Here is a 22,565-nt window from a genome sequence, read left to right as displayed (position 1 = left end):
CAGCGTACGGGATTAATAACTTGTAATTTTAAAACTGTGCTGTTTTGGACTGCTCTTTCATTGGTTCTTGATAATTTGGAAGCCAAGGAGTACATTAAGCATAAACCTAAAAGTAGTTCCTGTGATTCCCACTCGATGCGAGAAACAGCCTGCACCTTTCTTCCGAATTCAGAAGACATTCAGGCGGTGATTAACTACATAAAAAGCTTAACGTTGAATTGAGTCACAGAAAAAAAGATTATTTAACAGGGTTTAAAGAACTATACACTTTATGTGCAGCAATTCGCGCTCGGGTTAATGAAATCAATAAAAATAGCTATAACTTTGTATCTTAATTGCTGGCGCGCTTTGCATGCAGTTGCATTCGTTTCTCGATCTCAGGGCGGAAGTGACGAATAAGACCCTGGACTGGCCAGGCGGCACCGTCACCAAGCGCGCAAATAGTGTGTCCCTCAATTTGTTTGGAAATCTCCCAAAGCATATCGATCTCAGCAGGTTGCGCATCACCCTTGACAAACCTATAGAATAAATTATAATGTAATTGGGCTTTAAGACATCTAACGAGGATTTACCGAGTCATGATCTTGTTCATCCAGCCAATCCCCTCGCGACATGGCGTGCACTGGCCGCAGCTTTCATGCTTATAGAAGGATATTAGCCTAGCAATAGCCTTTATCACATCTGTAGACTTGTCCATAACAATAATAGCTGCAGTACCAAGTGATGTCTGGGCTGCGATTAGGCCGTCGAAATCCATTATCACGTCGTCACAGACATTTTTAGGTATGATAGGGGTGGAAGATCCGCCGGGAATGACGCCCAGTAGATTATCCCATCCTCCAGTGACTCCTCCGCAGTGACGCTCAATCAACTCCTTAAGTGGGATCGACATTTCCTCTTCTACAGTGCACGGCCGGTTAACATGGCCTGAAATGTTGAAGAGCTTGGTTCCCGAGTTACGAGTGCGACCAAAGCTTGCAAACCATGGACCGCCACGGCGGCAAATGCTCGGAGCGACGGCAACCGTTTCCACATTGGTAACCGTGGTTGGGCACCCGAATACGCCAACGTCGGCAGGGAATGGCGGCTTCAAGCGCGGCTTTCCTTGCTTTCCTTCCAACGACTCTATTAAGGCGGTCTCCTCACCGCAAATGTAAGCTCCAGCTCCTCGGTGCATGAACACATCGAAATCATAGCCAGTTCCACAGGCATTCTTTCCAATAAGACCAGCCTGGTAAGCCTCGGCAATTGCCAGTTGCATGTTAGAGGCCTCGTTGTAGAACTCACCTCGAATGTAAATATATGCAGCCTGCGCGCCCATAGCACGGCCAGCAATCAAACAGCCCTCCACCAGCTTGTGTGGATCGTGGCGCATGATCTCGCGATCCTTGCATGTTCCAGGTTCTCCTGCAGGTGAATACAAAATCATTTCAATTCCTCGGCACACACGCCCTATTCCTCACCCTCATCAGCATTCACCACCAAGTACTTAGGGCGCCCATCGCCTGGCTTGTTCATGAAAGACCACTTCATTCCGCTGGGAAAGCCAGCGCCTCCGCGTCCGCGCAGACCGGACGTCTTGATCTCGTTGACGATCCAGTCAGGACCCTTCAACACAATCTCCTTAGTTTTGTACCAATCGCCTCGCTTCAGGGCGCCCTTCAGCCTCCAGTCGTGCCGCCCATAGAGGTTGGTAAAGATGCGATCTTCATCTGCTAGCGGTCCGAACTTGGTCTTAGTTTGTGGCGGAGGAGTCCCTGGCGGGGTCTGCGTGCTCTGGAACCGCTGCAGCTGCAGGCTGGCCGGCAAAACCGCACCTGCGAGATACATATAGGAAAAATCATTAAAATGCGCAGAACTCTGGGAAACTTTTGTTTTGCTTTGCGCAAAAATTACATAATTTCTTAGAAATATATAGATTGTATTCAACGCTTGGGGTAACTTTGGCAGTTGCACGTGGAATAAGATAATGCCGCTATTAAATAAGTAATCAATGTTTTTGTGGAAATTATCAACGTTTATTTACCAATATGCTGCTTTGTTAACAAATTAAATCGCACAATTGCAGCCATTTTCGGAACGACTGACTGACAGCTGAAATATGACGTTTGTTTACAGGGTTGCCACGCACACCAAATAATTTCTGAGCCTGAATATCATTAATCGCTCGTTTATTATGTTTATACTAGGTATCGTATCTGTTTTCTATACTGTTTTCGGTGAAATTACCTTTCAAGTAAACTACATATCATATTTTATTCTATTGATAAAATGAACTTAAAATGTATTACTTATAACGCACTATCTTCACATCGGGTATTAAAACCTAAACCAATTTAGAGAATTGGAATACGGAAATTTAAAAAAGATGTAGAAGAATCACTCATTTTAGTTCAGGTTTTGACCTTATTCATAAAAAAATTACCTGCCATTCAATGAATTATTTAAGAGTATTTATTTTTAATCGAAAATGTATAATGCTTTTAGATTTTGAAAATTACTAGAATAAATTTGGTGAGATATATATATATTTGAACTTATTATTTCATCTAAAAATTATACAAAATATGTTATATGTTTGCGAAGTACAAGTTTACATAAATCACGTCTTAAATTTATGACGTCACTAAGAGTGCGGTGAGAAAAAAACATTTTAAGTAGCCCTACTGTAAACGGGTCTAAAACTTTGTCAACAAATTTATTCGTTCACACTACAATCTATTATTACATTTGTTTCATTGAAAATGGCCCATAAGCAGAACAACGAGACATCCAATGGGACGACAACGGAAATTATTGACGAAGCGGATTCCTCTTCTCCAGCAGAGGCGACTAGGACTACGCCCACACTGCAACTACGCCTGGAACATCCACGGGATAAACGCCGGGTGGTTTTTCATGCTGGTGTCGTAGACAACGAGCATTTAAATCGCAAGAAGTCCAAGTGTAAGCCTTTTTGGCCCACAGACCAGACACGTTATTGATTAATTATTTTCGTTCCAGGCTGCTGCATATACAAAAAACCTCTAGCGTTCGACGAGAGCTCTTCAGATGATGATGAAGACTGCGAGCATTGTTTTGGTCATCCAGAAAAGCGGAAGAGGAACGCTAAACACTCTCATGATAATGTAGACAACTCGAGCCCAGAGACTACGCATCCAGACGGGCCATCGACATCCACTCAGGCTGTTACCAACCCTAACCCGCCAGCAGAGCCTGTTGATTCCTCGACCAATCCGAAATCCCCTACACAAGGTTCTGAATTTGAACAGGCGCACAGTTCGTAGCGAGTACTCCAATTTAAATATATATAATTATAAAAGTTAACAACATTAAACCAACTAACTGAAATCACTTGGATCTACAAACAGAGGCGGTCATTTTGGGCAGTAAGAACACCTTTGGGATTTGAAATCAGATGCGAACTTCAGTTTTTGGGCTTGAGCTCAAAGGATTCGCTTATGTTAATGGGGATACTCAATTCCTTTGCCTTTGCACGTGAACGCCAGACCTGTGAAAATACTTATGATAACCGCTGCACCGGTAAAGTGATATTTTTGCATACCTTGATTGTGTAATCATCACTGGTGGTAACCAACATTTCCGAATCGCGCGGATTGAAGGCCACACTGTTGACCACGTCCGAGTGTTTGAATTTTGCCAGGCTGATACCATAGTACCGATCCCAGAGGTATGCGTGTTGATCTTCTGCCCCACTCGCTACATAGTCCTGGCAGACGTCCAGAAAAATAAAGAAGCACTCCGTGCTAGGTGTGTAGGCCTTGTGGGCGCGAAGCATGTTGCCCACCCGCTTAAGAGTCATCAAATCGATCACATGAATGTCAATCTCTTGGGCGATAGGTGGCGGCTCCAGAGGGTTGGTAATTACATAATTCTTCGGCCACGGACGTGTGTTGACGTACAAGTAGCGGTGGTCCGGGCTCAGGGCCATGCCTATTATGTGCCCGTGCAGATCTATCACTTTGTCAACCTTATCAAATCTATCCTTCACTGACTCATAGTCCCACCAGTCGGGATCAGTACGAGGTGTCTGCTGCTGTTGTTGCTCTGCAGCCCGCTTAGCAGCTATTCTTTCCTTAAGAGTTGGTCCAGGATCTAGTTTTTTTGGAAAGTAAACATTGCGTATGCGCTTGAAACCAATTTGGTGCGGCGTAAAAGTCTTGGAGCCCGTTGAGAAAATGAGATATTTGGACATACTGTTTTCCATTTCATCGTATTCGTCTTGTACATCCATGTTGTCATACTCTTCGTCATCGTCTTCGTGTTGTTCATTAGCAGATGCCACCGCTTTCCTGTATTCCTCCAAATAGTGAATAGTGGCATCTCCGGGTCGCGTTCTGGAACGACGCTCGCTGATGTCTGGCAAGTAGTTTTCTTCGGGAGTGGCGCTCCTTGTACGTCGCAGGCTGGCAGCGTGGGATAGAGGATTACCACTGGCCTGAGAGCTAGTCCCCTGATCGCTGTTGTGCGCCGAAACTGGCGCACTGTGACTTTCATGCTCAGATAATTGGGTCAATGGATCACTGCTCTCGTCCAGCCACGGACACCTGGCTACCATTATAGCTCGTACAGAACTGGCGTTGCGGTTGTAGAACTTGTATAGCTGGCTCATGATCGGCACATGCTCCGAGTCGATTTCCTGGTTGGCTTTGTTTAGCCACAAAACAGAGGTGCTTACTAAATGAGCCAGCCAGTGCAGATCGCCGGAGATCAGATATTGATCACTGAAACCAGGTGCCAAAAATGTCGTAAGGACGGTTAACAACCCGACACCGTAGGTGAGACTCAGTTGCTCCTAGATAGAATACCGCAATCTCCCCTGAAGTGGACTGGGGAGAGCCGAAATGGACACCGGAGACGAGGAGCAAGGTGTCGCTCTGATTGAACTGCGAGTACTGTGAGTACTTCCAACTGAACTGCTTCATATTGTGCGCATACTTCTCCGAGCATGGGTGCTTGGCATTCCAGATCTGGAAGGCAAATCTATGAATATCTTTTTAATAAGGATCTGATGTACACTCACTATCACATATCCGTCCTTGGAGCAAGTAGCGAACATTTCACCATTGTGAGCAAAACTCACATGAAGGACCTGGTGCGTGTGGCCGTGGTTATTCTCCACAGTTGGCTCCAGGCGCTGCGCCTGAATGAAGGGTATGTGCATGGACAGTCGCTCGTATTCCGACCGCCAACTATTGGCTCCTGGCTTTAATTGAATGCTTGGGGACGCCCTAAAGTGCTCCTGAAACTTATGGCGCCACAACAAGTCATCCTTGGCAATGCTATGCCACCTCCGACAACAGCGGCTTGCCATGAGCAAGTCGGGTACACTCAGGCGTTCGAAGATCATCAGGAGAGCTGGCTCTGGCAGGGCCCACCAGCCGAAAGGATCGAGGTCAGAGGAGACCTCGTCGCTTTCGTCGTCCTCCGACTGTGCTGCTACTGGGGCCTTTACCAGTCGAGCCTTTTTTAAGGTCACTTCCATCACTGAGTTGGAGCAACTGACGCTCCGCTTGCCTCTGCAAATGGGGACTAAGATGCTGTAACGCTGCTAGCGAGCTCTAAGATAATAACAGGTTTAGCTGCCTTTGTTTCTGCGACTCCAAAATCAACTATTACTTTCTCCCTTATTGTTATTGTTTGCAGAAACCAGCGAAACAGCTGTTTCGAGAAACTCAGTTTCATAGCTTTTACCCGTTTCAATATCGATATCGTTATTCTATCGAAAAACAAGTGGTCATAAAAAAAACAATTTCTACTTAAAAATACCCAGTATTTTATTTTGATATATTATGTCAGTTAGAAGTTTGTTTATTTCCTAAATTAAGATATAGAAAAGTTATCTGTTATTTGTGGTATATTATATACCAAATAATCAGAAAAATTTTAGTATGTAAATTGTTAAGCTAAAATTTGATCTGATATCCAAATTTTTAACTTTTTCTATTTATGTACGAATAAACTATATGCTCCTATTTAAATCAGTACAGGGTACGAATGACTTACATATGTATACAGTAATGTAAACAAATTCAGGTAAAGAGGGCAACACTGAAATTAATTAACCCTTAAGTTATTCTAACGACAGGAACACAAATGCTGGGATTCCTGCTGTTCCGTAGCTCTAGGTAAAGGTTTTGACCAATTTTGTGGCTAAACATTTTTAACCGAATTTCGAACTCAACAGCTTTTGGCATCTGATGAGCCACCACAGCCCAAAGATTCGCCATATAGGTACGTACAACAATGCTGTAGTGATTGCGGCTGCCGTGAGGACACCAAGCTTTTCCTTCCTGGCGGAAGAGCAGAAACTGGCAGGCATGGTTGTGGACGAACTGGTTAAACGTTCCAGCGTGCCACGCGATGAGTACAACAAACTTATTCTCTGCTCCTCGTTTAAAACTGAGGCTTCAGCGTGCAGTGAACAGCTTTCCAGTGTTGCCAAAGAACTGGGCCTTAAATGTGAGACCATCGCCCTGCAGGACGACGTCTGCTCCATCAGCGGCCTGCAGATGACCTTGGACTGTCTGCAGCGCGGAGAAGACCAATGCATCATTACAGGCGACACCCGCTGCCAGGTCGTTCAGCCAGAGTATGGAGTCCTGGCCAACGAATTGATGTCGATTCAACAGCCCCGGACTCGCCTTCCACCTACTGAATCAGAACTGACCACTAAAACCGAGTTAGCGCCCACATTGGGAGCCGCGGCTCTCGCTTGGATGACTCTACAGGCGGCTCAACGTCTAAGCCTGCAACCTCTCGCCTTAGTGCGTGAGTTTGCCCTGGAAATGGACCACGATCAGGCCATGTACCGCCTGGATGGTAAGCAACCCATCTCACCTAGCGAGATCTTCACCTGGAACATGGTAACAGGAACGCAGAGTAGAATACCGGAAAACATACTGGGTAAACTGCACGCCAATCGTTTATGCATACACGACTTCAAGCAAATCACAGCAAGCCACCTGCTTACCCACCTGGTCCATTCTCTTCCCATGGGTGGTCTCGGCTGCGCCTTCATGGGCACGACGGAGGGCCGTTATATAGTGATGGTTCTAGAAAAGCTGTGCGTTAATGTCAAGATTGTGCCTGCTTATATTAACCTGATAATCTTGCAGAGTGCCTAGCATCGATCAGATGGAGGGCCTACCCCTGCTCACCTTGTATACGAGGGAGCCGTGCCCATTGTGCGATGAGCTGGTGCAACGGCTAGAGCATAGCTTCGCAGGCCGATACCGTTTGGAGAAGGTTTTTATCGACCGGAAAGAAAACGTTCGGTTCCTGCGCCTGTTTAGGCATGACATTCCGGTTTTGTTTCTTAACGGACAGTTCCTCTGCATGCATAGGTTGAATGAAGATGCCCTAATAGAGCGACTGGAATCTCTAAACCAATCCTGTTGAAAATCGCTATCAAATTGCACAAGGGACACTCATTTTTCGTGCCTTTTCCCTACAAATACTTTTAAATGGAGAGAGGCAAGCCTGAGTTCGAAATCGGATCCTATTGAAATTATAATAATAAATTTCGGGTTTAAGACAGTGAAGGCACTGTCAATGATAAAGCAAGTTATATGTACATACACTTTTATGTGCCACTGAGTGGCACTAGTAAAATTGCATACAATTTCTGCTATAAATTTTTTTTTTTTTTAGACATATGTACTTATTCTCCGCAGCTTGAGGTTCTTTTTTCATGTAGCCACGCTTACCCTAACGCCCACAAACCACGGTGGGTACTAGTTTATATATACCTATTTATCAAAGATTATTCAAATCGGATCATTTTGATATTTATTAAGCAATGTAGGTTATAAGGCCGCACATGGACAGTGAAGTCACCATCAGTTACTTAACATGCTTTCTGGTATCTTATAGTCGCGGCAGTCGACTATAGCGTTTCTTCTTCTTTCAAACTAGCCTTAAAAGCTTTATCTTTTTTTGAACGCAAAGAGTTTGCAAAAAAAAATCTAAAAAAAAAAACAATTAGAATAATAATATTAAGAACAGTTAGCTATAGGAAAAGAAAAATATCTTTCCACTTTTCAACATTATTTTTCGTCAGTTTGAAACTCAAAACATTTCTCCCATAGGCTTCAAAGTAATTTCGTGAATCTGAAGGAAGGGGATAACTTTAGTTAACATATAAAAAATTCAAATGATTTCTGCCCACCTGAACATGAGGAGGGGTACACAAGGCGTACATCACTGCGTCGGCAATATTCGCTGGATCCAGTCTGGCCATGTCCTTCACATAGAAATGGATCTGCTCCGGGAATATGTTCGTGTTGACAGCCCCAGGACATATTCCAGTTACCCGGATTTTGTTTGAGTGCAGCTGGAACTCCTGCCGGTAAGTCTCTGTGATAGCCGTGATAGCGAACTTGGTGGCCGGGTAGATATTAAAGGAGGGCAGCACGTCTATGAAATTGAGCACCTGGTGTCCGGCGATGCTGTTGATGATTAGCACATGACCCTCGTTATCCCGCCGCTTCATATTTTTAAACGCCTCTCGCGTACACCATATCACACCCATCACATTGGTGTCAAGAACCTCCTTTAGTTTCTGGGTGTTACCCGGCTTAACGAGTTCCGTCTCGCGTGTAATGCCAGCATTGTTGAGCAGGACGTCTACGCCTTCTAGCTCCCGTTCGATCCACTCGAAGGAGCTTACAACTTGCTGTTCATTAGAAACATCGCATCTCCGTGGAATGAAGTTAGTCTGCAGATGCGTAGGCAGACTCTCTCTTAGCTCTTTTAGTTTTGCTTCCCGGCGGGCCAGGCCAACAACACGCAGACCAGCTCCGACCATGGCCCGGGCACAAGCTGCTCCTATGCCTCCACTAGCACCCGTTACAACAGCTAGTTTGTTCTTCCAGCGCTCCATAACTGTCAATGATATGCTGATGTAAGCCAGTATTCAAAGAAGACCAAGCGTAGTTGTGTGGCTTCGTTCATCGAAATTAAGGTTAATCGCAGACGGACAAACGTTATGACTAGTGAGCTCGATAGGCAGCCGCTCAGTCAAGAACTTCATTAGAATTTATGTACATACAGTCGGCAGATAATTTATTCGTACACCCATGAGTTGGAGTTGCTCGTCTCGTCAGCATCAATTGAATCCCATTCAGGTATTAATGCGGTTTTTAAGAATTCCTTCGAGGATATGTGGTCCTTTTCTGGAGGATATCCCATAAATGTTCAATGGGATTCAAATCTGGTGATTTTAGAGTCGGTTTTTGCTCCTTGCAGTGATATAAAAGCCACTATTGCACTAAATACGATAAATATATCTGGTCGTTATCTTATTGAAATACGAAAGACGCTGGATTAAATATTGGCATAAAATTTGTTTATACATCAATAATTATTATTATTATTATTATACATAATTTAATTTTATCTTCCAAAAAGACCATTCGACCCACTCCACCTGCAGCTGTACACCCATTAACCATCACATTCTGGCCAACGTGCTTTTGACTTTTTTTGTTAATAAGGAAATTATGTAGTATTAAAGTTAAAACTTGTTAATTTTATGTTTAAAATATACTCTCGAAAAGTGTATCTCTCATTTGCATTCATGGGTGTACGAATAAATTATGTGCAGACTGTACATACAGTGACGAAATATATTATTAAAATTTAGATATTTAAATAAACAAAAATGTATATATATAATATTATACAAAAATAACATGAGAAAATGTATTTCAACATTTTACGTTAAATGGTTGATTTCTAAAACTAAAATAACATAAATAAGAGGTAGATTTGCATGAACAAAATTATTGGCACACTTATTGCAGAACTTAAAAATAAATGAAAATAACTAAAACAAGAGGAAACGCTATAGTCGAATGCCGCAACAATAAGATACCCGTTACTGTTTTACAAAATTTTAAAATAATATTTTGCTAGAGGAAATTCACAAAGCACAACCCATTGTCAGAGGAAGTATGTTGAGTATGCTTATAGTGACGTCACTGCCTTATAACCTTAATTTCTTTATAAATAGCGAAATGTTCTGATTTGAAAAATCTCAAATCAAACGAAGGCATTCATAATAATATTATAGACGCCACAGTTTTCCGCGGTTTGTGGGCGTTAGAGTGGGCGTGGCCGGATGCAACTTCGTGACAAGTTGCAGGGGCATCTCTTAAATACGTGTTCCTAAGCAAAATTTTGTAGCTCTTAAGGTTTTTGAGATTTTTGCATTTTTGGATTTTTTCTCAATTCGCATTGAGAGTATCATAAAAACCTACATGCTTAATCCGAACTTTCTATCTCTTATAGTTACCGAGATATCAGCTTTTCTAAAAAACCCGAAAAATGTGGCTGGATAGTAGTACCACTATAAGATGCGCTGGCATCTAAAGATTATACTTTCAACTTTCTGTCTTCAATAGTTCCTGAGATTTCAGCGATTTTATTTTTTTTGCGATTTGTGGGCGTGGCCGGATGCTGTAATAAACTTGCGCTGCGTAGGGACCTAAAGAATCTTCATGGTTAATCTCAATTTTGTATCTCTTATAGTTTCTGAGATCTCAGCGTTCATATGGACAGACGGAAGGACCACTCTAACGCCTACATACCGCGGAACACTGTCGCGTCTATAATAATATTATGAATGCCTTCGTTTGACGTTGTGTAACTTATTTCTGTTTTATCTATCGATTTACCAAAGATTTTTCAAATCGGAACATTATTTCGCTACTTATGAAGAAATTTAGGTTATAAGGCCTCACATGGGCAGTGACATCACTATCAGTTACTCGACATGCTTTCTCCGACAATAGGTGGCGCTTAGGTAATTTCCAGCAGCAAAATGAATATTTTAAAATTGTGTAAAACAGTAACGGGTATCTTATAGTCGCGGTTTGTTGCTTGTTTTTTTGTTTGAAAATATTACATTTCTCCGCGTCTGACTAATGCTAAGCAAACTAGTTTTGTTGTTTTAGAGATATCTATGTACATGAATTGATATCTTCCCCAAAAACTTATTTCCCCTGCAGATCGAATATAGAATCCAATACATTATAAGTACATATATACATAACAATGGTCGGGTAATTATTAAAAAGTAAAAGTAGCTTATTAAATGCCAACCCGTAAAAATAAGTTAATAGTATAGAAATAATAGACTAATTACTTTGATTTGTGCCTGGTTCAAAATATATAAAAGTAAATAAACAAACCAAGGCTATAAGCTCAAATCTAGGTTAGTATTAATAGTTCATTAATTAACTTATGGTATCAATCGACCTGCTTACAAACAGTTACTGACATTTAAATAAATTACATTTACTAAAAGTTGCCACTCAAGCTGTTAGGAAGGTATCGATAGTCCAGAAAATACTATCGATACATACCGGGTTCGGACGGAGCTCCCATCACCAAACAACAAAAGAATATAAGCTATTGCAGGTGTTTCAATTTTATTAAAATTCACAAAGATAATAAGTAATATAGCTTAATTTGTCTGTGAAGGAACGAGTATTAGTCAAAATGGCGCAAATGGACATAGAATTGAAGAAGGTATGCGGATTGAACTTGGCAAAAAAGCAGTTGCCAACTGAAAGCGCGTGGTCAGAAGAACTTAATCACTAATCGGAGCTTCTGTTCGCAGGCCTTTACCGAGATGCAGATCAACAAACTGGAAACCACCAAAAAGATTAACATGATCGACATGAAGTGCGATATGGTTAAGACGGGCAAGCAGAAGTACCAGCTTACAGAAAAGGGCACCAGCAGCCTATCTGCTGACACAAGGTGACTAAACCAAGATTAATCATCTTAAGATGCCACTGTTAACCATTTCCCTCCAGAGTTTACCAGTCCGTGGGTCGCATGTTCCTGTTGACCGATGTGGACAATATGCGAGAGGATCTGAAGGCCAAACAGGAGAAATGCGACAAGGCGATAGAGCTGTTGGAGAAGAAGAAAGAGTTCCTGCAGAAGTCGCTCAAGGATCAGGAAGACGGCCTGCGCGAGCTGGTGCAGCAGCGCTTGGTCGCAAAATAGACACCAAGCTGGAATTTATCCCTCAACGCAATTGCTTATTTATTTTCAATATACTCGTCTAAATTGAAGTTGGCGTAGCTGACAAACTCGTTGCCTAGATTTCGTTCGTGTTCCGGCCGGAAGCTGCACTTAATCACGGGCAGACGGGCGGTCAGCCACGGCTCCACTACCTCCCCGGAGCACAGGACCAGCTTGCTCCCCGTGGGATGGCGTTGTAGTCTGGATATTATTTCACAAGTTTTGGCGATGCACTCCTGGGACAGAAAAGGAGGATCTGCCACTATAAGGTCATACTGGTGATAGTGTTCTTTAAGATAATCCGGTTTGCTACCTATGCAGTTCAGGTCGTAATGCACAAAATCCGTGCCGTACGCTTCAAACCGTTGGTCGAACTCAAATATGTGGACTGTAAGAAAATACATTGTCTAAAGGCAATATAATCGGTAACCGCTTAGTTTGCCGACTTACCCTTATCATGGATGTTCCTAATATCCTTGTAAAGGGATGGGCAGGAGAGGAGTGCTATGTAGAAGTCTTCCGAATCCTTTTTTCTTTCCACCAGCAGCTTACGCACAACATCGCGCAAAATTAGTTTGGTTTTATTGCTGTACCAGAACTGACTTAGTTGCTGCAACAGAAAACGTAAGAGCAATGTCTTAAGGTATTAATGGGTGATCTTGCCCAATCTTCCTCGAAGTGGGCATCCTTTCCAATTTGACTCCCTTCCTCGGCTTCCCGCTTCGATCTCTCAGATAGGAATTCGTTGAGAATAGCTAGCGTGTCAGCGGGTAATGAAAGGTCGTCATCCATATTAATTTATAAGCACAACTAAAATTCTTAAATCATTCAAATCATAATAACCCTAAATGTGCGTTTGGAAACTAGAGATGTAACACTTGCGATATACGTAAATATGAAACCGATAGTGAGATTCTTGGCATATTTTATTTATACCTCTTACAAATAATTTCATGGGTAATTCTACTGCATTAATAGGTAAGTTAAAATTTGTCATAAACTCTAGAACATTTTGGTTATTGTGTTTTATAAAAAAAAAAGGAAAACTAATCTCTTCCTATTGTCACTTACTTACATATTGGAACTTTTTGGAACTTATCATTTCGAATGATCGAGAACAGATACACTTCCATGGCTACACTGGCTCTGGTCTAGTTCCTGTCTATCGAACTGGCTCAGACAGGGAATGTCCATCTCTAGTTCGCACGGAACACCGACCAAAACCAATACGTATTAATTTACATGAAAAACTGGGCTTAATTTGGAGACGTATCACACTGGATGATTGGACAAATATTCTGCTAAGTGGTAAGTGGTATGCGCCACTTAAATTTGGACAAGAAAAGCATTCCAGGAGGACAGTAAAGGTGTGATGATAATAGAAAAGAGACTACAAACATACATAGATACCTGGATCAACTTTCTTCGAAAAATTTCGGCCCAAATTAAATTAAAATGAGCTCCTAAAAAATTATGCAGTTCTGCGTTTCCGGAAGAGGAAGCATCCAATTCAAAAAACCCTTAAATTCCCATAGCCCGCCGAATAATAGCCCTGCGCTTTGAGCGCCTTGTCACTGCGATTTCGATTACGTTTATTGTAGAGTTCAGCCAGGTCAATCAGCCTCAAATTGCGAGCGTTAATTTGTAAATCTCTGACGTGTACCTATGTATGTCCACCCGATCGAGGTATCTTGTGACGTCATAATGGCCCATCTTTTACAGCAGGTTGACTTTTGGACTCGCCGTGCACGAATAATGTTTGGACCACCTACTAAAGTTTCCTGGCCTAGTTCCGCCGAAGGACCCTCCACAGTCCTCTAAGGTCCACATATCCAAATCGATATTAATGTCCGGTGCAAGCCCCATTACTCCCTAAATAATTTGAAAGTACACGTTGGATAGTCTCTGCTGTCTGCTGTGTTTACTTAATATCAGTTCCAACTCCAACCACCCCCTCCCCCCAACCTAATGGCCGCCTTTTTGGGTTTCATTATTTTGACGCGTATTTCGTAACCACATGCACATTGAGTGGTGTTTCTTGCTCGTCGGTGATGTAGTAGTTTCTTATTGAAATCTTTGCTTTAAGTGTGCCAGGTATCATAAACCGCATGAAAGCAGCAAGTTAATAGCGGTGGCTTTTTATTTTATTTTTCGGTTGACTTATGCGAAGCACTGCCTTCAACTATGGCCAACTTATCTTGGCGAACATTAAAAAGTCTTCTCGGCCCGCCAGTCATTCTCGTTTTAAATTTGTTCACTCTCAACTTTCCATTTGAGTGGTTTAATAGTTGGCCTTAACTTTCAATTAAGACCTGAAGCGCGCGCCACTGATGCTCTGAAAAGCAGAGCAGTCACAGTCTGAGAATAACCAAAGGAATTGTAGATCGCGGATAGATCGGGGTATTCTTCAGGTTTAGGCATTCGCGATAAGGTCGCGGTTATTTGGTTGGGGTTCCCTTATCATTGACTGTGCCCAAGATAGCAGCCGCATTCCCGCCGATAGCGCTGAAAGTAGCCTCATAACGAATTTCTGCCTTTTCATACCTGCTTTGCAGACTGAAATTTGAACGATAAACGAGCACAAAAGAAGACACTTCATCATGAGCACACCCACCGAGCAGCCACCGCACTTTGACGGCGCCGAGGCTAACAACTCAGAAGGATCCGCACAACAGCAGGAGCAGGAGCAACCGCAGCAGTTTCAATCACAGAACGTACCGGCGAAGCTCTTACAGCATTTCCAAACGAACCGCATCGATTCTGCGCTTTGGGCTTTGCGCCTGGTGGTCATCTTCTTCACTGTCAGCTACATTCTGCCCATCTTCACGTAAGTAAAAGTTAAGTGAGTTTTGAACCTTTCTGATTTTCTTACCTTTAAACAGTTCACAGCAGAGCTCATTCAGCAAGGTTCTGCTGGCCAATGCGGCCATCTCTGCCCTACGTTTGCATCAAAGGGTGCCTGCGTTCTCCTTCAGCAGGGAATTCCTGGCCCGCCTGTTCGGCGAGGACTCGTGTCACTATTTGATGTACTCCCTGATATTCTTCAATATCCGCCCTTCGCTGCTGGTTCTGATACCTGTGCTTCTCTACTCAGTTCTGCACGCCTCCAGCTACTCGCTCAAGCTTTTGGATGTAAGGATATTAAGCTCACAACTTAAATTAGGCACTAACTAAAAATATACGTTCTTTCAGCTAATTGGCCAGAACTCGTGGTGGGGTGCCCGTTTTGCTATCTCGATTGTGGAGTTCCAGGCGGCCAATATCCTGAAGGCCACCGCTTTCTGCGAGATCTTCATCATGCCCTATGCCATTGTGCTGATCTTCATGTAAATATTACCCATATTTACTTTTTCAGAATGATCTTTATAGATAATTTTTTGTACATATTAGGAGCCACGCTGGACTGATGACCCCCATAATTTACTATCACTATCTGGTGATGCGCTACAGCTCGCGCCGTAATCCCTATCCGCGCACTGCTTTCGCCGAGCTTCGCATAACGTTCGAGGCTCTGGCTGCCCGCTCACCGCCTGCTGTAGGCAAGATCATTCGCGGAGGCATAGGGTTTGTCAACCGCCTAGCGCCGCAGCCGCAACCGGCCCCAGCGCAACAGTAAGGGCCACGGTGTTCATGAAAATCAACAATCAAATGACATCTGAATAAGCTTATTTAAATACCAATTCACAAACATTGAAGTTGACACAGGAGATTGGGAATCATCCGTTTTTTAGTCCAAATTTGTTGCATCTTTTCTAAACGAGACAGTTTGCAAGCTCGTTACACCACACCGGATTGTTTCGGTATTTAAGTTTAAATTTATCTACATATGTATTATTCTAGTATCAAAATACGTTATGCTTTATTCACATATTGTGTTGCCGCGCACGAAGTGCGCCTTTGAAGATCAACATTCAAGGCGCGTATTATAACCGTTTAATCCCAAACAAATAATTTACATTTTCTTATAAAAATTTTAATTTATGTTATAAAAACTGATCAAACTCAAAACATGGACAGATATTGCTGTTATTTATTCACATATATTTTGTATGAGTGTGTAAAGCTACTAAGAACAAAACAGAGTAAAGTAGAATTTAATAAATAAAATGGTATATGAAGGTAGCTTAATTTCTATTGTGCTGTAGGTTGCAAACTGTGTGTAGTTTTGTGGGCCGATGGGATGCTTGACAAGTGTAGTTGATGGCTAATTTAAGAGTTTTAAACTTTTTCCCTGTACTTCTGCAATTCATTTGACATATTTATATTTTATGTTATTTTTTAGTGTTTAGGTGTTCCTTCGAAGCTATATCAATTTCAATTTGAACCCTTTTCCTCCGTTGATTTCTTTAAAAGTTCTGAAAACTGGTTAGATTTGTATTTAGTTAGAAATTAAGTTAAATGGAATCTTTTCCATCCCTATTAAAGCTCCTTTCACACTTTTTAAAAGCTTGAAAGTATGCAACATTTTAAGTTGATGGCACCAAATTTTATGCGAACAAAACGATAAATTTGCTATGGACGAAAAGTTATCAATTTAGTTACTCTATAGTTGGTTTTGGCAAAGCATGTTAACAGAAATAAAATTTACAAAATAACATTTAAGTTGAGCCACTCGACGATTTATCTATGTTCGAAAATCTATACACTAGTATAATCGCACCTACTAGAATAATTAAATACCTTGATCCATGATCTTGAGTAACGCAAGAATGCTTATCGAAAATCGAAATAGTATTTTAATATTTGTACTTATTATTTAACATATTTGACGTGTGAGCAGCGACGGTGGTATATTGGTAATACTAAAAAAATTAAGAATATGGGATTATATTCTTAAATTTTTTAGTATTACCAATCAATCCGTTAAATAATCCTTCATGATGCAGAATAGGTATAGTTAGTATACAACTATTCGAGGAATCAGCTCCATAATATTTACAAGATCTACGTATTTCTTGTTGGGCATTGTTGTATTCCACCTCCGCACTATAAACCCATTCAGAAACCAATGCTATGATTGTAGATGTCAGGAGGGTGCGAGGGCGAGGTTGTTTGGAGTTTTTGGGGGAGATGTGTGCGTGGTTTTGGGCTGCTTCCGAATTTATATAAAGTTCAATGAACTTCTTGCGCAGCGCCAAAAACTACTTGCCCAAATGAGGGTGATGGCGCTGAAGCTTGGTTGGAGGTGGACTTACTTCTCACTTTCGTTCGCAGTGCTTTGGAAAACCGTGGGGCAGGGGTTTTTCCTCTGGGGCAAGGGAAACATTCGATCCAACTGCGCTGCTAGTGAGCCAGTTTACGGCTCTGAGTGGTGTCTGTGTCGATGGCAATGTGTGCGTGTTGACGTTTTCATGGGGCTCTTGAACTTTACCTCTGACAAAGATTTGTTTTTTCTTCCGATTATCCAAAGCAGCGGGAGTAACTTTGTAGTGAAAATTACATTTCATCTTTGACCGCCTCATGGTTCTCTATTAAAATCAAATGCTTTATTTGGTACTCTCCGTATTTCCCGATTTATATGTATATCTTATATATAAATATATATCTTATATATATATATATATCTTATATATGTATGTATATCTTATACATATATTTATATATATCTAACTTAAGTCCACCACTCTTTATTGGGCATGGGACCGAAATGAAACCCCCATTATAGACTCAGCTCCAGAAATCCTCAGCCTGGGACACGTATAGAACTTAAGAAAGGAACAGAGTGCTCCTGTGTTTCCACCCTCGTCGCCCCACCAAGGAAACATACTTCCAGAATGACATCATGTCAGCCCCCAAAGAAACGCCCAAAAAGCCGTTGCATTTGCTGTGAGTTTAATGGGAAATGGGAAAAATAAAATTAGATACGAAAGAGAAAGCAAATCGCAGAAAGCACAACTGAAAAATAAGCACCGTGTCTTTGGGGTTGGCCGCCTCCCCTTCCCGTTCCCATAAACGTTCCCGTCCGCACCACATCCACGTCCCCTTCCTTTTTTACAGACTCGAGGTCTTTGAACTCTTCACCAAATGTTGTACGAAAATGGGTCACGATTTGAGCATTTTCCAATTCGAAAAATTTCCCCTTATCCCACTCGGACTCTTTTGTAATTGGTCCCAAAGAAAACTACGCACAGTTTCCCTCGAAGCAATCTCAACTGTGTTGCGTAGTCGCTCGGAGTTTGCGCAGCTCTAACAGCTGATGTATGGACAATTTCTGCCACCCGCAGCAAAGGAAAATCGTGTATTTTTCTGTTAGTTGTTGACACAAAGCCACAATAATTAAACAAAACCAATTCTTTAGACTGTAAGCATATAAAATAAATGTATACACTCGTTTACTCCAATCACTTCAACTTCTCTCTAAAATATTTATTTGCTCAAATATTACTGTTTCCCTTCAAGTGGTGTTCACTCAAATTCCTTGAAACTGACTCAAAGGGAATTTCCTCCAATTGGAAGGCACGATTTTAGTTTTCACTCAAATCGCTTGAAACACACTAATAGGAATTTCCCTCCAATTTGAGTCATTTAGCATGACATAACCGGCTGTTGGCTCGCATGTGTGTGTGTACAAGTGCTCGTTTTTTTCTGTTTTTGGTTTTTGGCTGTGGCCAGTGACCCCTTGAGTAACGGTATCCATAGTATTACGCAAGTTGTTCGGGGAACTTCCATCTCTCTTCCCTCACCCCCACACCTAGTTTTTCTTTCCACTTCGACTCGGCCCCCATCGACCCCCAATTTTCCTTCGGAAACATTTAAGTTATGTGTGATGATCGGTGATGGAGCTTTATTTAATTTCTTATTCGGTTATTTAGGAAAAGTGAGGGAGGTGCTCGACAATTCCCGTTACTGGGCTTTATTGTGCGCACATCTGTGGGCATTCTGTGTTTGTTGCCACTGATCCTCAGTTCTGGATTTTATGCAAGAGGAAGTGGATCTTGGGTAAAAGAGTTTAACAGGCCCTTGCAGATGGCTTACCACTCTGCAGCCGAACAACGCCGGCCGGCAAAAGTTCCCGTTGAGAGCGAGTCAAAACGTTTTCCATTAGAAGGGAAAATTACCAGCCCTACCCGCACTGGGACTGGGAGGTGGGGAAAGTCGCCACACGTCTTTGAAAAGAAAATCATGCGCATGTCAGTGGGCCAAACCACCCTCGCTCCTGATCCTTTACGGAAAGTCAACCCCACAAAGGGAAATTTTGGTTTGAAGAAAACGAAAGGAATATTTGCAAGGTGCTGGGTCGTTGACCCAAGAAAAAGCAAAGCTGTCAATCCAAAAACCCATTGCAGGGAACCAGCAGGAAAAACATCGAGACCCGAAACCAACCCCCAGGAGTGGGAAAGAAAATCTTTATATTGTGGGTGGTTCGCAGTTATTGCAGTACTCTAGGGTGAAACTCGTTTAGGCTAGGGCCGTTTGACACAAATTCAAATTTCTCAACCAAGAAAGATAAAAAGGGCGTAGCACAGGCAGGGAACACAGAGGAAGTAGACCGAAGTAATATTATATTTTATCCTCAATATTAAAAACTACTCAACAAGCCGTTTGTTGATATTTATCGGATTTCCTTAAGTTGGCCCTCTTAATAGTTCTAATAAAAATGTTTTTTGTTTTTGTGAATTTAGTAGTAGTATTACATCGACAAGATATTCGTTAATTCTTTTTCATAATAGTATATATAAATCACTATTTGCGCTGCATAGATTTTGGCTCATCCAGCCTAATACAGTGTTTTTTAAAACTTCTTTCTGAACATAAATTAATAAATTAATATTGAAAGGCTGGAGAATCATTGTTATAGTAAATTATCGCAACTACAAAAACTGTCGCGACTACTCTTTCTTTTTCTCAAAAGAATACGTCAAGAAGAAACGCTATAGTCGAGTGCCGCGACTATTAGGTACCCGTTATTGTTTTAAACAATTTTAAAATATTAATTTTGCTAGTGAAAATTCCCAAAGCGCCACCTATTGTCAGAAAAAGCATGTTTACTAACTGATGGTGACGTCACTGCACATGTGAAGCCTTATAACCTATATTTCTTCATCTTCGAAATAATGTTCCGATTTGAAATAATGTTGACAAAAATATGTTAATCATGGTCAAACGAAGACATACGAGGTGTGTTCAAAAAGTAAGGTGACTTTGTATTTTCAAGAAAAACTATTAATTTATTTATCAATATTTATGTTGTCCCCTTCAAGTAATCCCCTCAGATACAATACACTTATGCCAACGGTTTCCAATCCTCAAAGCACTCCCAAAGCACTGGTAAGCCTTGAGCTCTTGCAGCGATGCAGTCTTATCTCTTCAATCGTTGCAAATCTCCGTCCTTTCATAGGTCTCTTCAGTTTGGGAACAAGAAAAGTCACATGCCAAATCCGTGAATATGGTGGCGAGGCATTATTGTGGTGTTGTTTTGGCCAAAAACTCTCACAAGCAAAGATGGTGAGCAGGGGCATTATCGTATCAAAAGCCATGAATTGTTTTCCACAATTCTGACGTTTCTTTCGTATTGCTTCCGCAAACGGCGCATAACTCCAGATACTACTGTTTATTGACCGTACGACCATATGGTAAGAACTCCGATGCACCACGCCATGGTAATCGAAGAAAACAGTGATCAAAACTTTGACATTTGATCGAACTGGCGTCTTTTTCGGTCTTGGCTCGCCTGGGCTCTTCCATTGGGACGATTGGGCTTTGGTTCGATATCAAACCATAACCCATGATTCGTCACCAGTTATGACCCTTGAGTAAATCGGTCGTCGTTGACGTCATTCAACAGCTCTTGAGCGATGCTCATGCACGGTTCTTTTGGTCAAAATTCAGCAATTTCGGAACAAACTTCGCGACACACGACTCAACCCAAAACGTTTGAAAAATTTCATGGCAGAGCCAAGCGATATACCGACATCTTCAGCAACTTCTCGATAGTGATTCGACGATTTTCCAAAACAATTTTCGTCACTGCTTGAACGTTTTCATCAGTTGTTGACGTCTTGGGCGTTCAGAGCGAGGCTGGTCATTGGCATCTTCCCGGCCATCTGGAAGAGTTTGTACCACTTGTACATTTTTTTACTCAGAACAGTTTCACTGTATGCCACTTCAACATTTCAAGTGTTTCAGAGCACTTAATTTTATTTTTACACAAAATTTGATGCAAATCCTTTGATCCATATTTTCGATAGCAAAAATGCCGAGCTCGCAAAATAACTTAACTACGCCTCAACCAAACAAAGAGGATGTTCCATTGAAACTTGGTACAGATGTTAGGGAAGAGTGTACCAATATAACAAAACAAAAAAATCGATAATCGAAAATATGTTGCCCGCGAAATTTGAAAAGTCACCTTACTTTTTGAACACACCTCGTACACTATAATATTATGGATCCCGCAGTTTTCCGCGTTTTCTAGGCGTTAGAGTGGGTGTGGCCGGATGAAAACTTATGTCGAGTTGGATTGGAATTTCCAAAAAACGTACACGACACGGTTTTGTGGGCGTTAGGGTGGGCGTGGCTAGATGGGAAAAAAACATTTCGCATTTGGAGCATCATAAAAACCTACCTGCTTAATCCGAACATTCTATTTTCTTATAAAACGCGAAAATCGTATTTCGAGCTTGGTAGGCGTAAGAGTGGGTGTGGACAGATTGTTGTAACACCATAAGATGTGTTGTCATCCCAGGATTATACATACTTCATTTCAACTATCTACCTCTAATAACTCCTGATATCTCTGCTATTTTAGTTTTTCTTAATTTGTGGGCGTTAGAGTGGGCGTGGATGCTAAAATAGTGGATGCTAAACGGACGGACGGACATGTGACAATCGACTTCGCTATTGATCCTGATCAAAAATATATACACTTCGGTCGGAAACGCTTCCTTCTATCTATTACATACTTTTCAACGAATCTAGAAAAAAAGGGTATACCTTTTTCCATACGAGTAACGGGTATAATTACATTACAAAAACCCATTCTGTCCACATTTATACCCACTCTGTCGGCTTTAAAATTATATTCGTCAACAGAATTCGTACATATTTTATGTTTTCTCAAATCAAAAATATTGTTAATTACCTGCTTACCTTCACGGAAATTTTGGGTTGAAAAAGTATAACTTTTCAAAAAAACAACGATGAATGAATGATCATATCTTTCAATAAATCATTATTTTCGAGTGAGTCTATTTATGATGAATTGACCAAACCAAACTGGGAATAAATCACTTGACAGCTGTAAAATCGGTGGCCATCTAGAACAGTAATGCCAACTTAAAATTCTATACCTCTAATTTAATGCAACTTGAAAGTGTTAAGAGAGATATGCAACGATTGAAAAGATGGTACGAATATTTTAATCCACTAAAGTACGTACATAAATATTTTTAAACAAGAACAGGGACATAGACACATTCTCTTAAAATTCTCCTACTTTTTGCTTCGCAAAGTTGTATCTTTTTATCCTGATAACAAGCCCAAGAGCTTTTCTAATAAAGTTGTCT

At 41.5% G+C, this 22,565-nt stretch overlaps 8 protein-coding genes across 9 annotated transcripts; 4 read left to right on the top strand and 4 right to left on the bottom strand.

Annotated features, from left to right (window-relative positions):
- Positions 1 to 5: 5 nt before the first annotated feature.
- LOC108113441 (NADH dehydrogenase [ubiquinone] flavoprotein 1, mitochondrial) lies at positions 6 to 2,144 on the bottom strand. Its single transcript, XM_017224011.2, has 4 exons — positions 2,027 to 2,144; positions 1,464 to 1,817; positions 573 to 1,407; positions 6 to 518 (listed from the first exon to the last, which is right to left on the bottom strand). The coding sequence occupies exons 1-4, from the start codon at positions 2,070 to 2,072 to the stop codon at positions 332 to 334; spliced, it is 1,422 nt and encodes a 473-aa protein (XP_017079500.1). The 5' UTR covers positions 2,073 to 2,144; the 3' UTR covers positions 6 to 331.
- A 440-nt stretch (positions 2,145 to 2,584) lies between these two features.
- LOC108113442 (E3 ubiquitin-protein ligase PPP1R11) lies at positions 2,585 to 3,337 on the top strand. The gene is made up of 2 exons (XM_017224012.2): positions 2,585 to 2,946; positions 3,004 to 3,337. The coding sequence occupies exons 1-2, from the start codon at positions 2,745 to 2,747 to the stop codon at positions 3,285 to 3,287; spliced, it is 486 nt and encodes a 161-aa protein (XP_017079501.1). The 5' UTR covers positions 2,585 to 2,744; the 3' UTR covers positions 3,288 to 3,337.
- Positions 3,295 to 5,699, bottom strand: LOC108113439 (F-box/WD repeat-containing protein 5). The gene is given in 4 exon segments (XM_017224006.2): positions 3,295 to 3,511; positions 3,566 to 4,750; positions 4,752 to 4,991; positions 5,045 to 5,699. Coding segments are annotated over 4 exon segments (1,971 nt in total). The 5' UTR covers positions 5,507 to 5,699; the 3' UTR covers positions 3,295 to 3,427.
- Positions 5,700 to 5,961: 262 nt separating this feature from the next.
- On the top strand, positions 5,962 to 7,658 carry LOC108113447. Of its 2 annotated transcripts, XM_017224020.2 has the most exons (4): positions 5,962 to 6,043; positions 6,110 to 6,149; positions 6,209 to 7,087; positions 7,140 to 7,658. In XM_017224020.2, the coding sequence occupies exons 2-4, from the start codon at positions 6,118 to 6,120 to the stop codon at positions 7,420 to 7,422; spliced, it is 1,194 nt and encodes a 397-aa protein (XP_017079509.2). In that variant the 5' UTR covers positions 5,962 to 6,043; positions 6,110 to 6,117; the 3' UTR covers positions 7,423 to 7,658. The 2 variants fall into 2 exon arrangements, with proteins under 2 accessions (XP_017079509.2, XP_017079508.2); XM_017224019.2 differs by lacking the exon at positions 5,962 to 6,043 and having other exon boundaries at positions 6,052 to 6,149.
- Positions 7,659 to 7,835: 177 nt separating this feature from the next.
- Positions 7,836 to 9,318, bottom strand: LOC108113449 (farnesol dehydrogenase). The gene is made up of 2 exons (XM_017224022.2): positions 8,192 to 9,318; positions 7,836 to 8,133 (listed from the first exon to the last, which is right to left on the bottom strand). Exons 1-2 carry the CDS (start codon positions 8,903 to 8,905, stop codon positions 8,092 to 8,094), a joined length of 756 nt encoding a protein of 251 aa, XP_017079511.1. The 5' UTR covers positions 8,906 to 9,318; the 3' UTR covers positions 7,836 to 8,091.
- A 2,079-nt stretch (positions 9,319 to 11,397) lies between these two features.
- LOC108113451 (prefoldin subunit 1) lies at positions 11,398 to 12,110 on the top strand. The gene is made up of 3 exons (XM_017224025.2): positions 11,398 to 11,556; positions 11,648 to 11,790; positions 11,847 to 12,110. The coding sequence occupies exons 1-3, from the start codon at positions 11,527 to 11,529 to the stop codon at positions 12,040 to 12,042; spliced, it is 369 nt and encodes a 122-aa protein (XP_017079514.1). The 5' UTR covers positions 11,398 to 11,526; the 3' UTR covers positions 12,043 to 12,110.
- On the bottom strand, positions 12,057 to 12,947 carry LOC108113450 (protein-lysine N-methyltransferase CG9154). The gene is made up of 3 exons (XM_017224024.2): positions 12,724 to 12,947; positions 12,511 to 12,670; positions 12,057 to 12,448 (listed from the first exon to the last, which is right to left on the bottom strand). Exons 1-3 carry the CDS (start codon positions 12,850 to 12,852, stop codon positions 12,078 to 12,080), a joined length of 660 nt encoding a protein of 219 aa, XP_017079513.2. The 5' UTR covers positions 12,853 to 12,947; the 3' UTR covers positions 12,057 to 12,077.
- Positions 12,948 to 13,227: 280 nt separating this feature from the next.
- Positions 13,228 to 16,182, top strand: LOC108113448 (Krueppel homolog 2). The gene is made up of 5 exons (XM_017224021.2): positions 13,228 to 13,368; positions 14,616 to 14,887; positions 14,943 to 15,192; positions 15,253 to 15,386; positions 15,451 to 16,182. The coding sequence occupies exons 2-5, from the start codon at positions 14,661 to 14,663 to the stop codon at positions 15,674 to 15,676; spliced, it is 837 nt and encodes a 278-aa protein (XP_017079510.1). The 5' UTR covers positions 13,228 to 13,368; positions 14,616 to 14,660; the 3' UTR covers positions 15,677 to 16,182.
- The last annotated feature ends 6,383 nt before the right edge of the window (positions 16,183 to 22,565 follow it).

This window comes from Drosophila eugracilis, unplaced genomic scaffold (genome assembly GCF_018153835.1).
Source record: "Drosophila eugracilis isolate 14026-0451.02 unplaced genomic scaffold, ASM1815383v1 contig_1828, whole genome shotgun sequence".
Classification (NCBI taxonomy): Eukaryota; Metazoa; Arthropoda; class Insecta; order Diptera; family Drosophilidae; genus Drosophila; species Drosophila eugracilis.
Note: the sequence above shows the minus strand (reverse complement) of the source record. Positions and strands in the feature narration are given on the sequence as shown.

What these genes read in the sequence shown, in the direction of transcription:
- LOC108113451 (XM_017224025.2), top strand. Translation starts at nt 11,527, where the DNA reads ATGGCGCAAATGGACATAGAATTGAAGAAG. An exon ending in TGGACATAGAATTGAAGAAG is followed by an intron (nt 11,557 to 11,647) that starts GTATGCGGATTG and finishes TTCTGTTCGCAG; the next exon opens with GCCTTTACCGAGATGCAGAT. An exon ending in AGCCTATCTGCTGACACAAG is followed by an intron (nt 11,791 to 11,846) that starts GTGACTAAACCA and finishes ATTTCCCTCCAG; the next exon opens with AGTTTACCAGTCCGTGGGTC.
- LOC108113447 (XM_017224020.2), top strand. Translation starts at nt 6,118, where the DNA reads ATGCTGGGATTCCTGCTGTTCCGTAGCTCTAG. An exon ending in CTGCTGTTCCGTAGCTCTAG is followed by an intron (nt 6,150 to 6,208) that starts GTAAAGGTTTTG and finishes CGAACTCAACAG; the next exon opens with CTTTTGGCATCTGATGAGCC. An exon ending in GTGATGGTTCTAGAAAAGCT is followed by an intron (nt 7,088 to 7,139) that starts GTGCGTTAATGT and finishes ATAATCTTGCAG; the next exon opens with AGTGCCTAGCATCGATCAGA.
- LOC108113448 (XM_017224021.2), top strand. Translation starts at nt 14,661, where the DNA reads ATGAGCACACCCACCGAGCAGCCACCGCACTTTGACGGCGCCGAGGCT. An exon ending in ACTCGCTCAAGCTTTTGGAT is followed by an intron (nt 15,193 to 15,252) that starts GTAAGGATATTA and finishes ACGTTCTTTCAG; the next exon opens with CTAATTGGCCAGAACTCGTG. An exon ending in GCCATTGTGCTGATCTTCAT is followed by an intron (nt 15,387 to 15,450) that starts GTAAATATTACC and finishes TGTACATATTAG; the next exon opens with GAGCCACGCTGGACTGATGA.
- LOC108113450 (XM_017224024.2), bottom strand. Translation starts at nt 12,852, where the DNA reads ATGGATGACGACCTTTCATTACCCGCTGACACGCTAGCTATTCTCAAC. An exon ending in CCCACTTCGAGGAAGATTGG is followed by an intron (nt 12,671 to 12,723) that starts GCAAGATCACCC and finishes TTTCTGTTGCAG; the next exon opens with CAACTAAGTCAGTTCTGGTA. An exon ending in TAGGAACATCCATGATAAGG is followed by an intron (nt 12,449 to 12,510) that starts GTAAGTCGGCAA and finishes ATTTTCTTACAG; the next exon opens with TCCACATATTTGAGTTCGAC.
- LOC108113449 (XM_017224022.2), bottom strand. Translation starts at nt 8,905, where the DNA reads ATGGAGCGCTGGAAGAACAAACTAGCTGTTGTAACGGGTGCTAGTGGA. An exon ending in GTACCCCTCCTCATGTTCAG is followed by an intron (nt 8,134 to 8,191) that starts GTGGGCAGAAAT and finishes CCCTTCCTTCAG; the next exon opens with ATTCACGAAATTACTTTGAA.
- LOC108113441 (XM_017224011.2), bottom strand. Translation starts at nt 2,072, where the DNA reads ATGGCTGCAATTGTGCGATTTAATTTGTTAACAAAGCAGCATATTG. An exon ending in GTTAACAAAGCAGCATATTG is followed by an intron (nt 1,818 to 2,026) that starts GTAAATAAACGT and finishes TGTATCTCGCAG; the next exon opens with GTGCGGTTTTGCCGGCCAGC. An exon ending in GGTGGTGAATGCTGATGAGG is followed by an intron (nt 1,408 to 1,463) that starts GTGAGGAATAGG and finishes ATTCACCTGCAG; the next exon opens with GAGAACCTGGAACATGCAAG.
- LOC108113442 (XM_017224012.2), top strand. Translation starts at nt 2,745, where the DNA reads ATGGCCCATAAGCAGAACAACGAGACATCCAATGGGACGACAACGGAA. An exon ending in AAATCGCAAGAAGTCCAAGT is followed by an intron (nt 2,947 to 3,003) that starts GTAAGCCTTTTT and finishes TTTTCGTTCCAG; the next exon opens with GCTGCTGCATATACAAAAAA.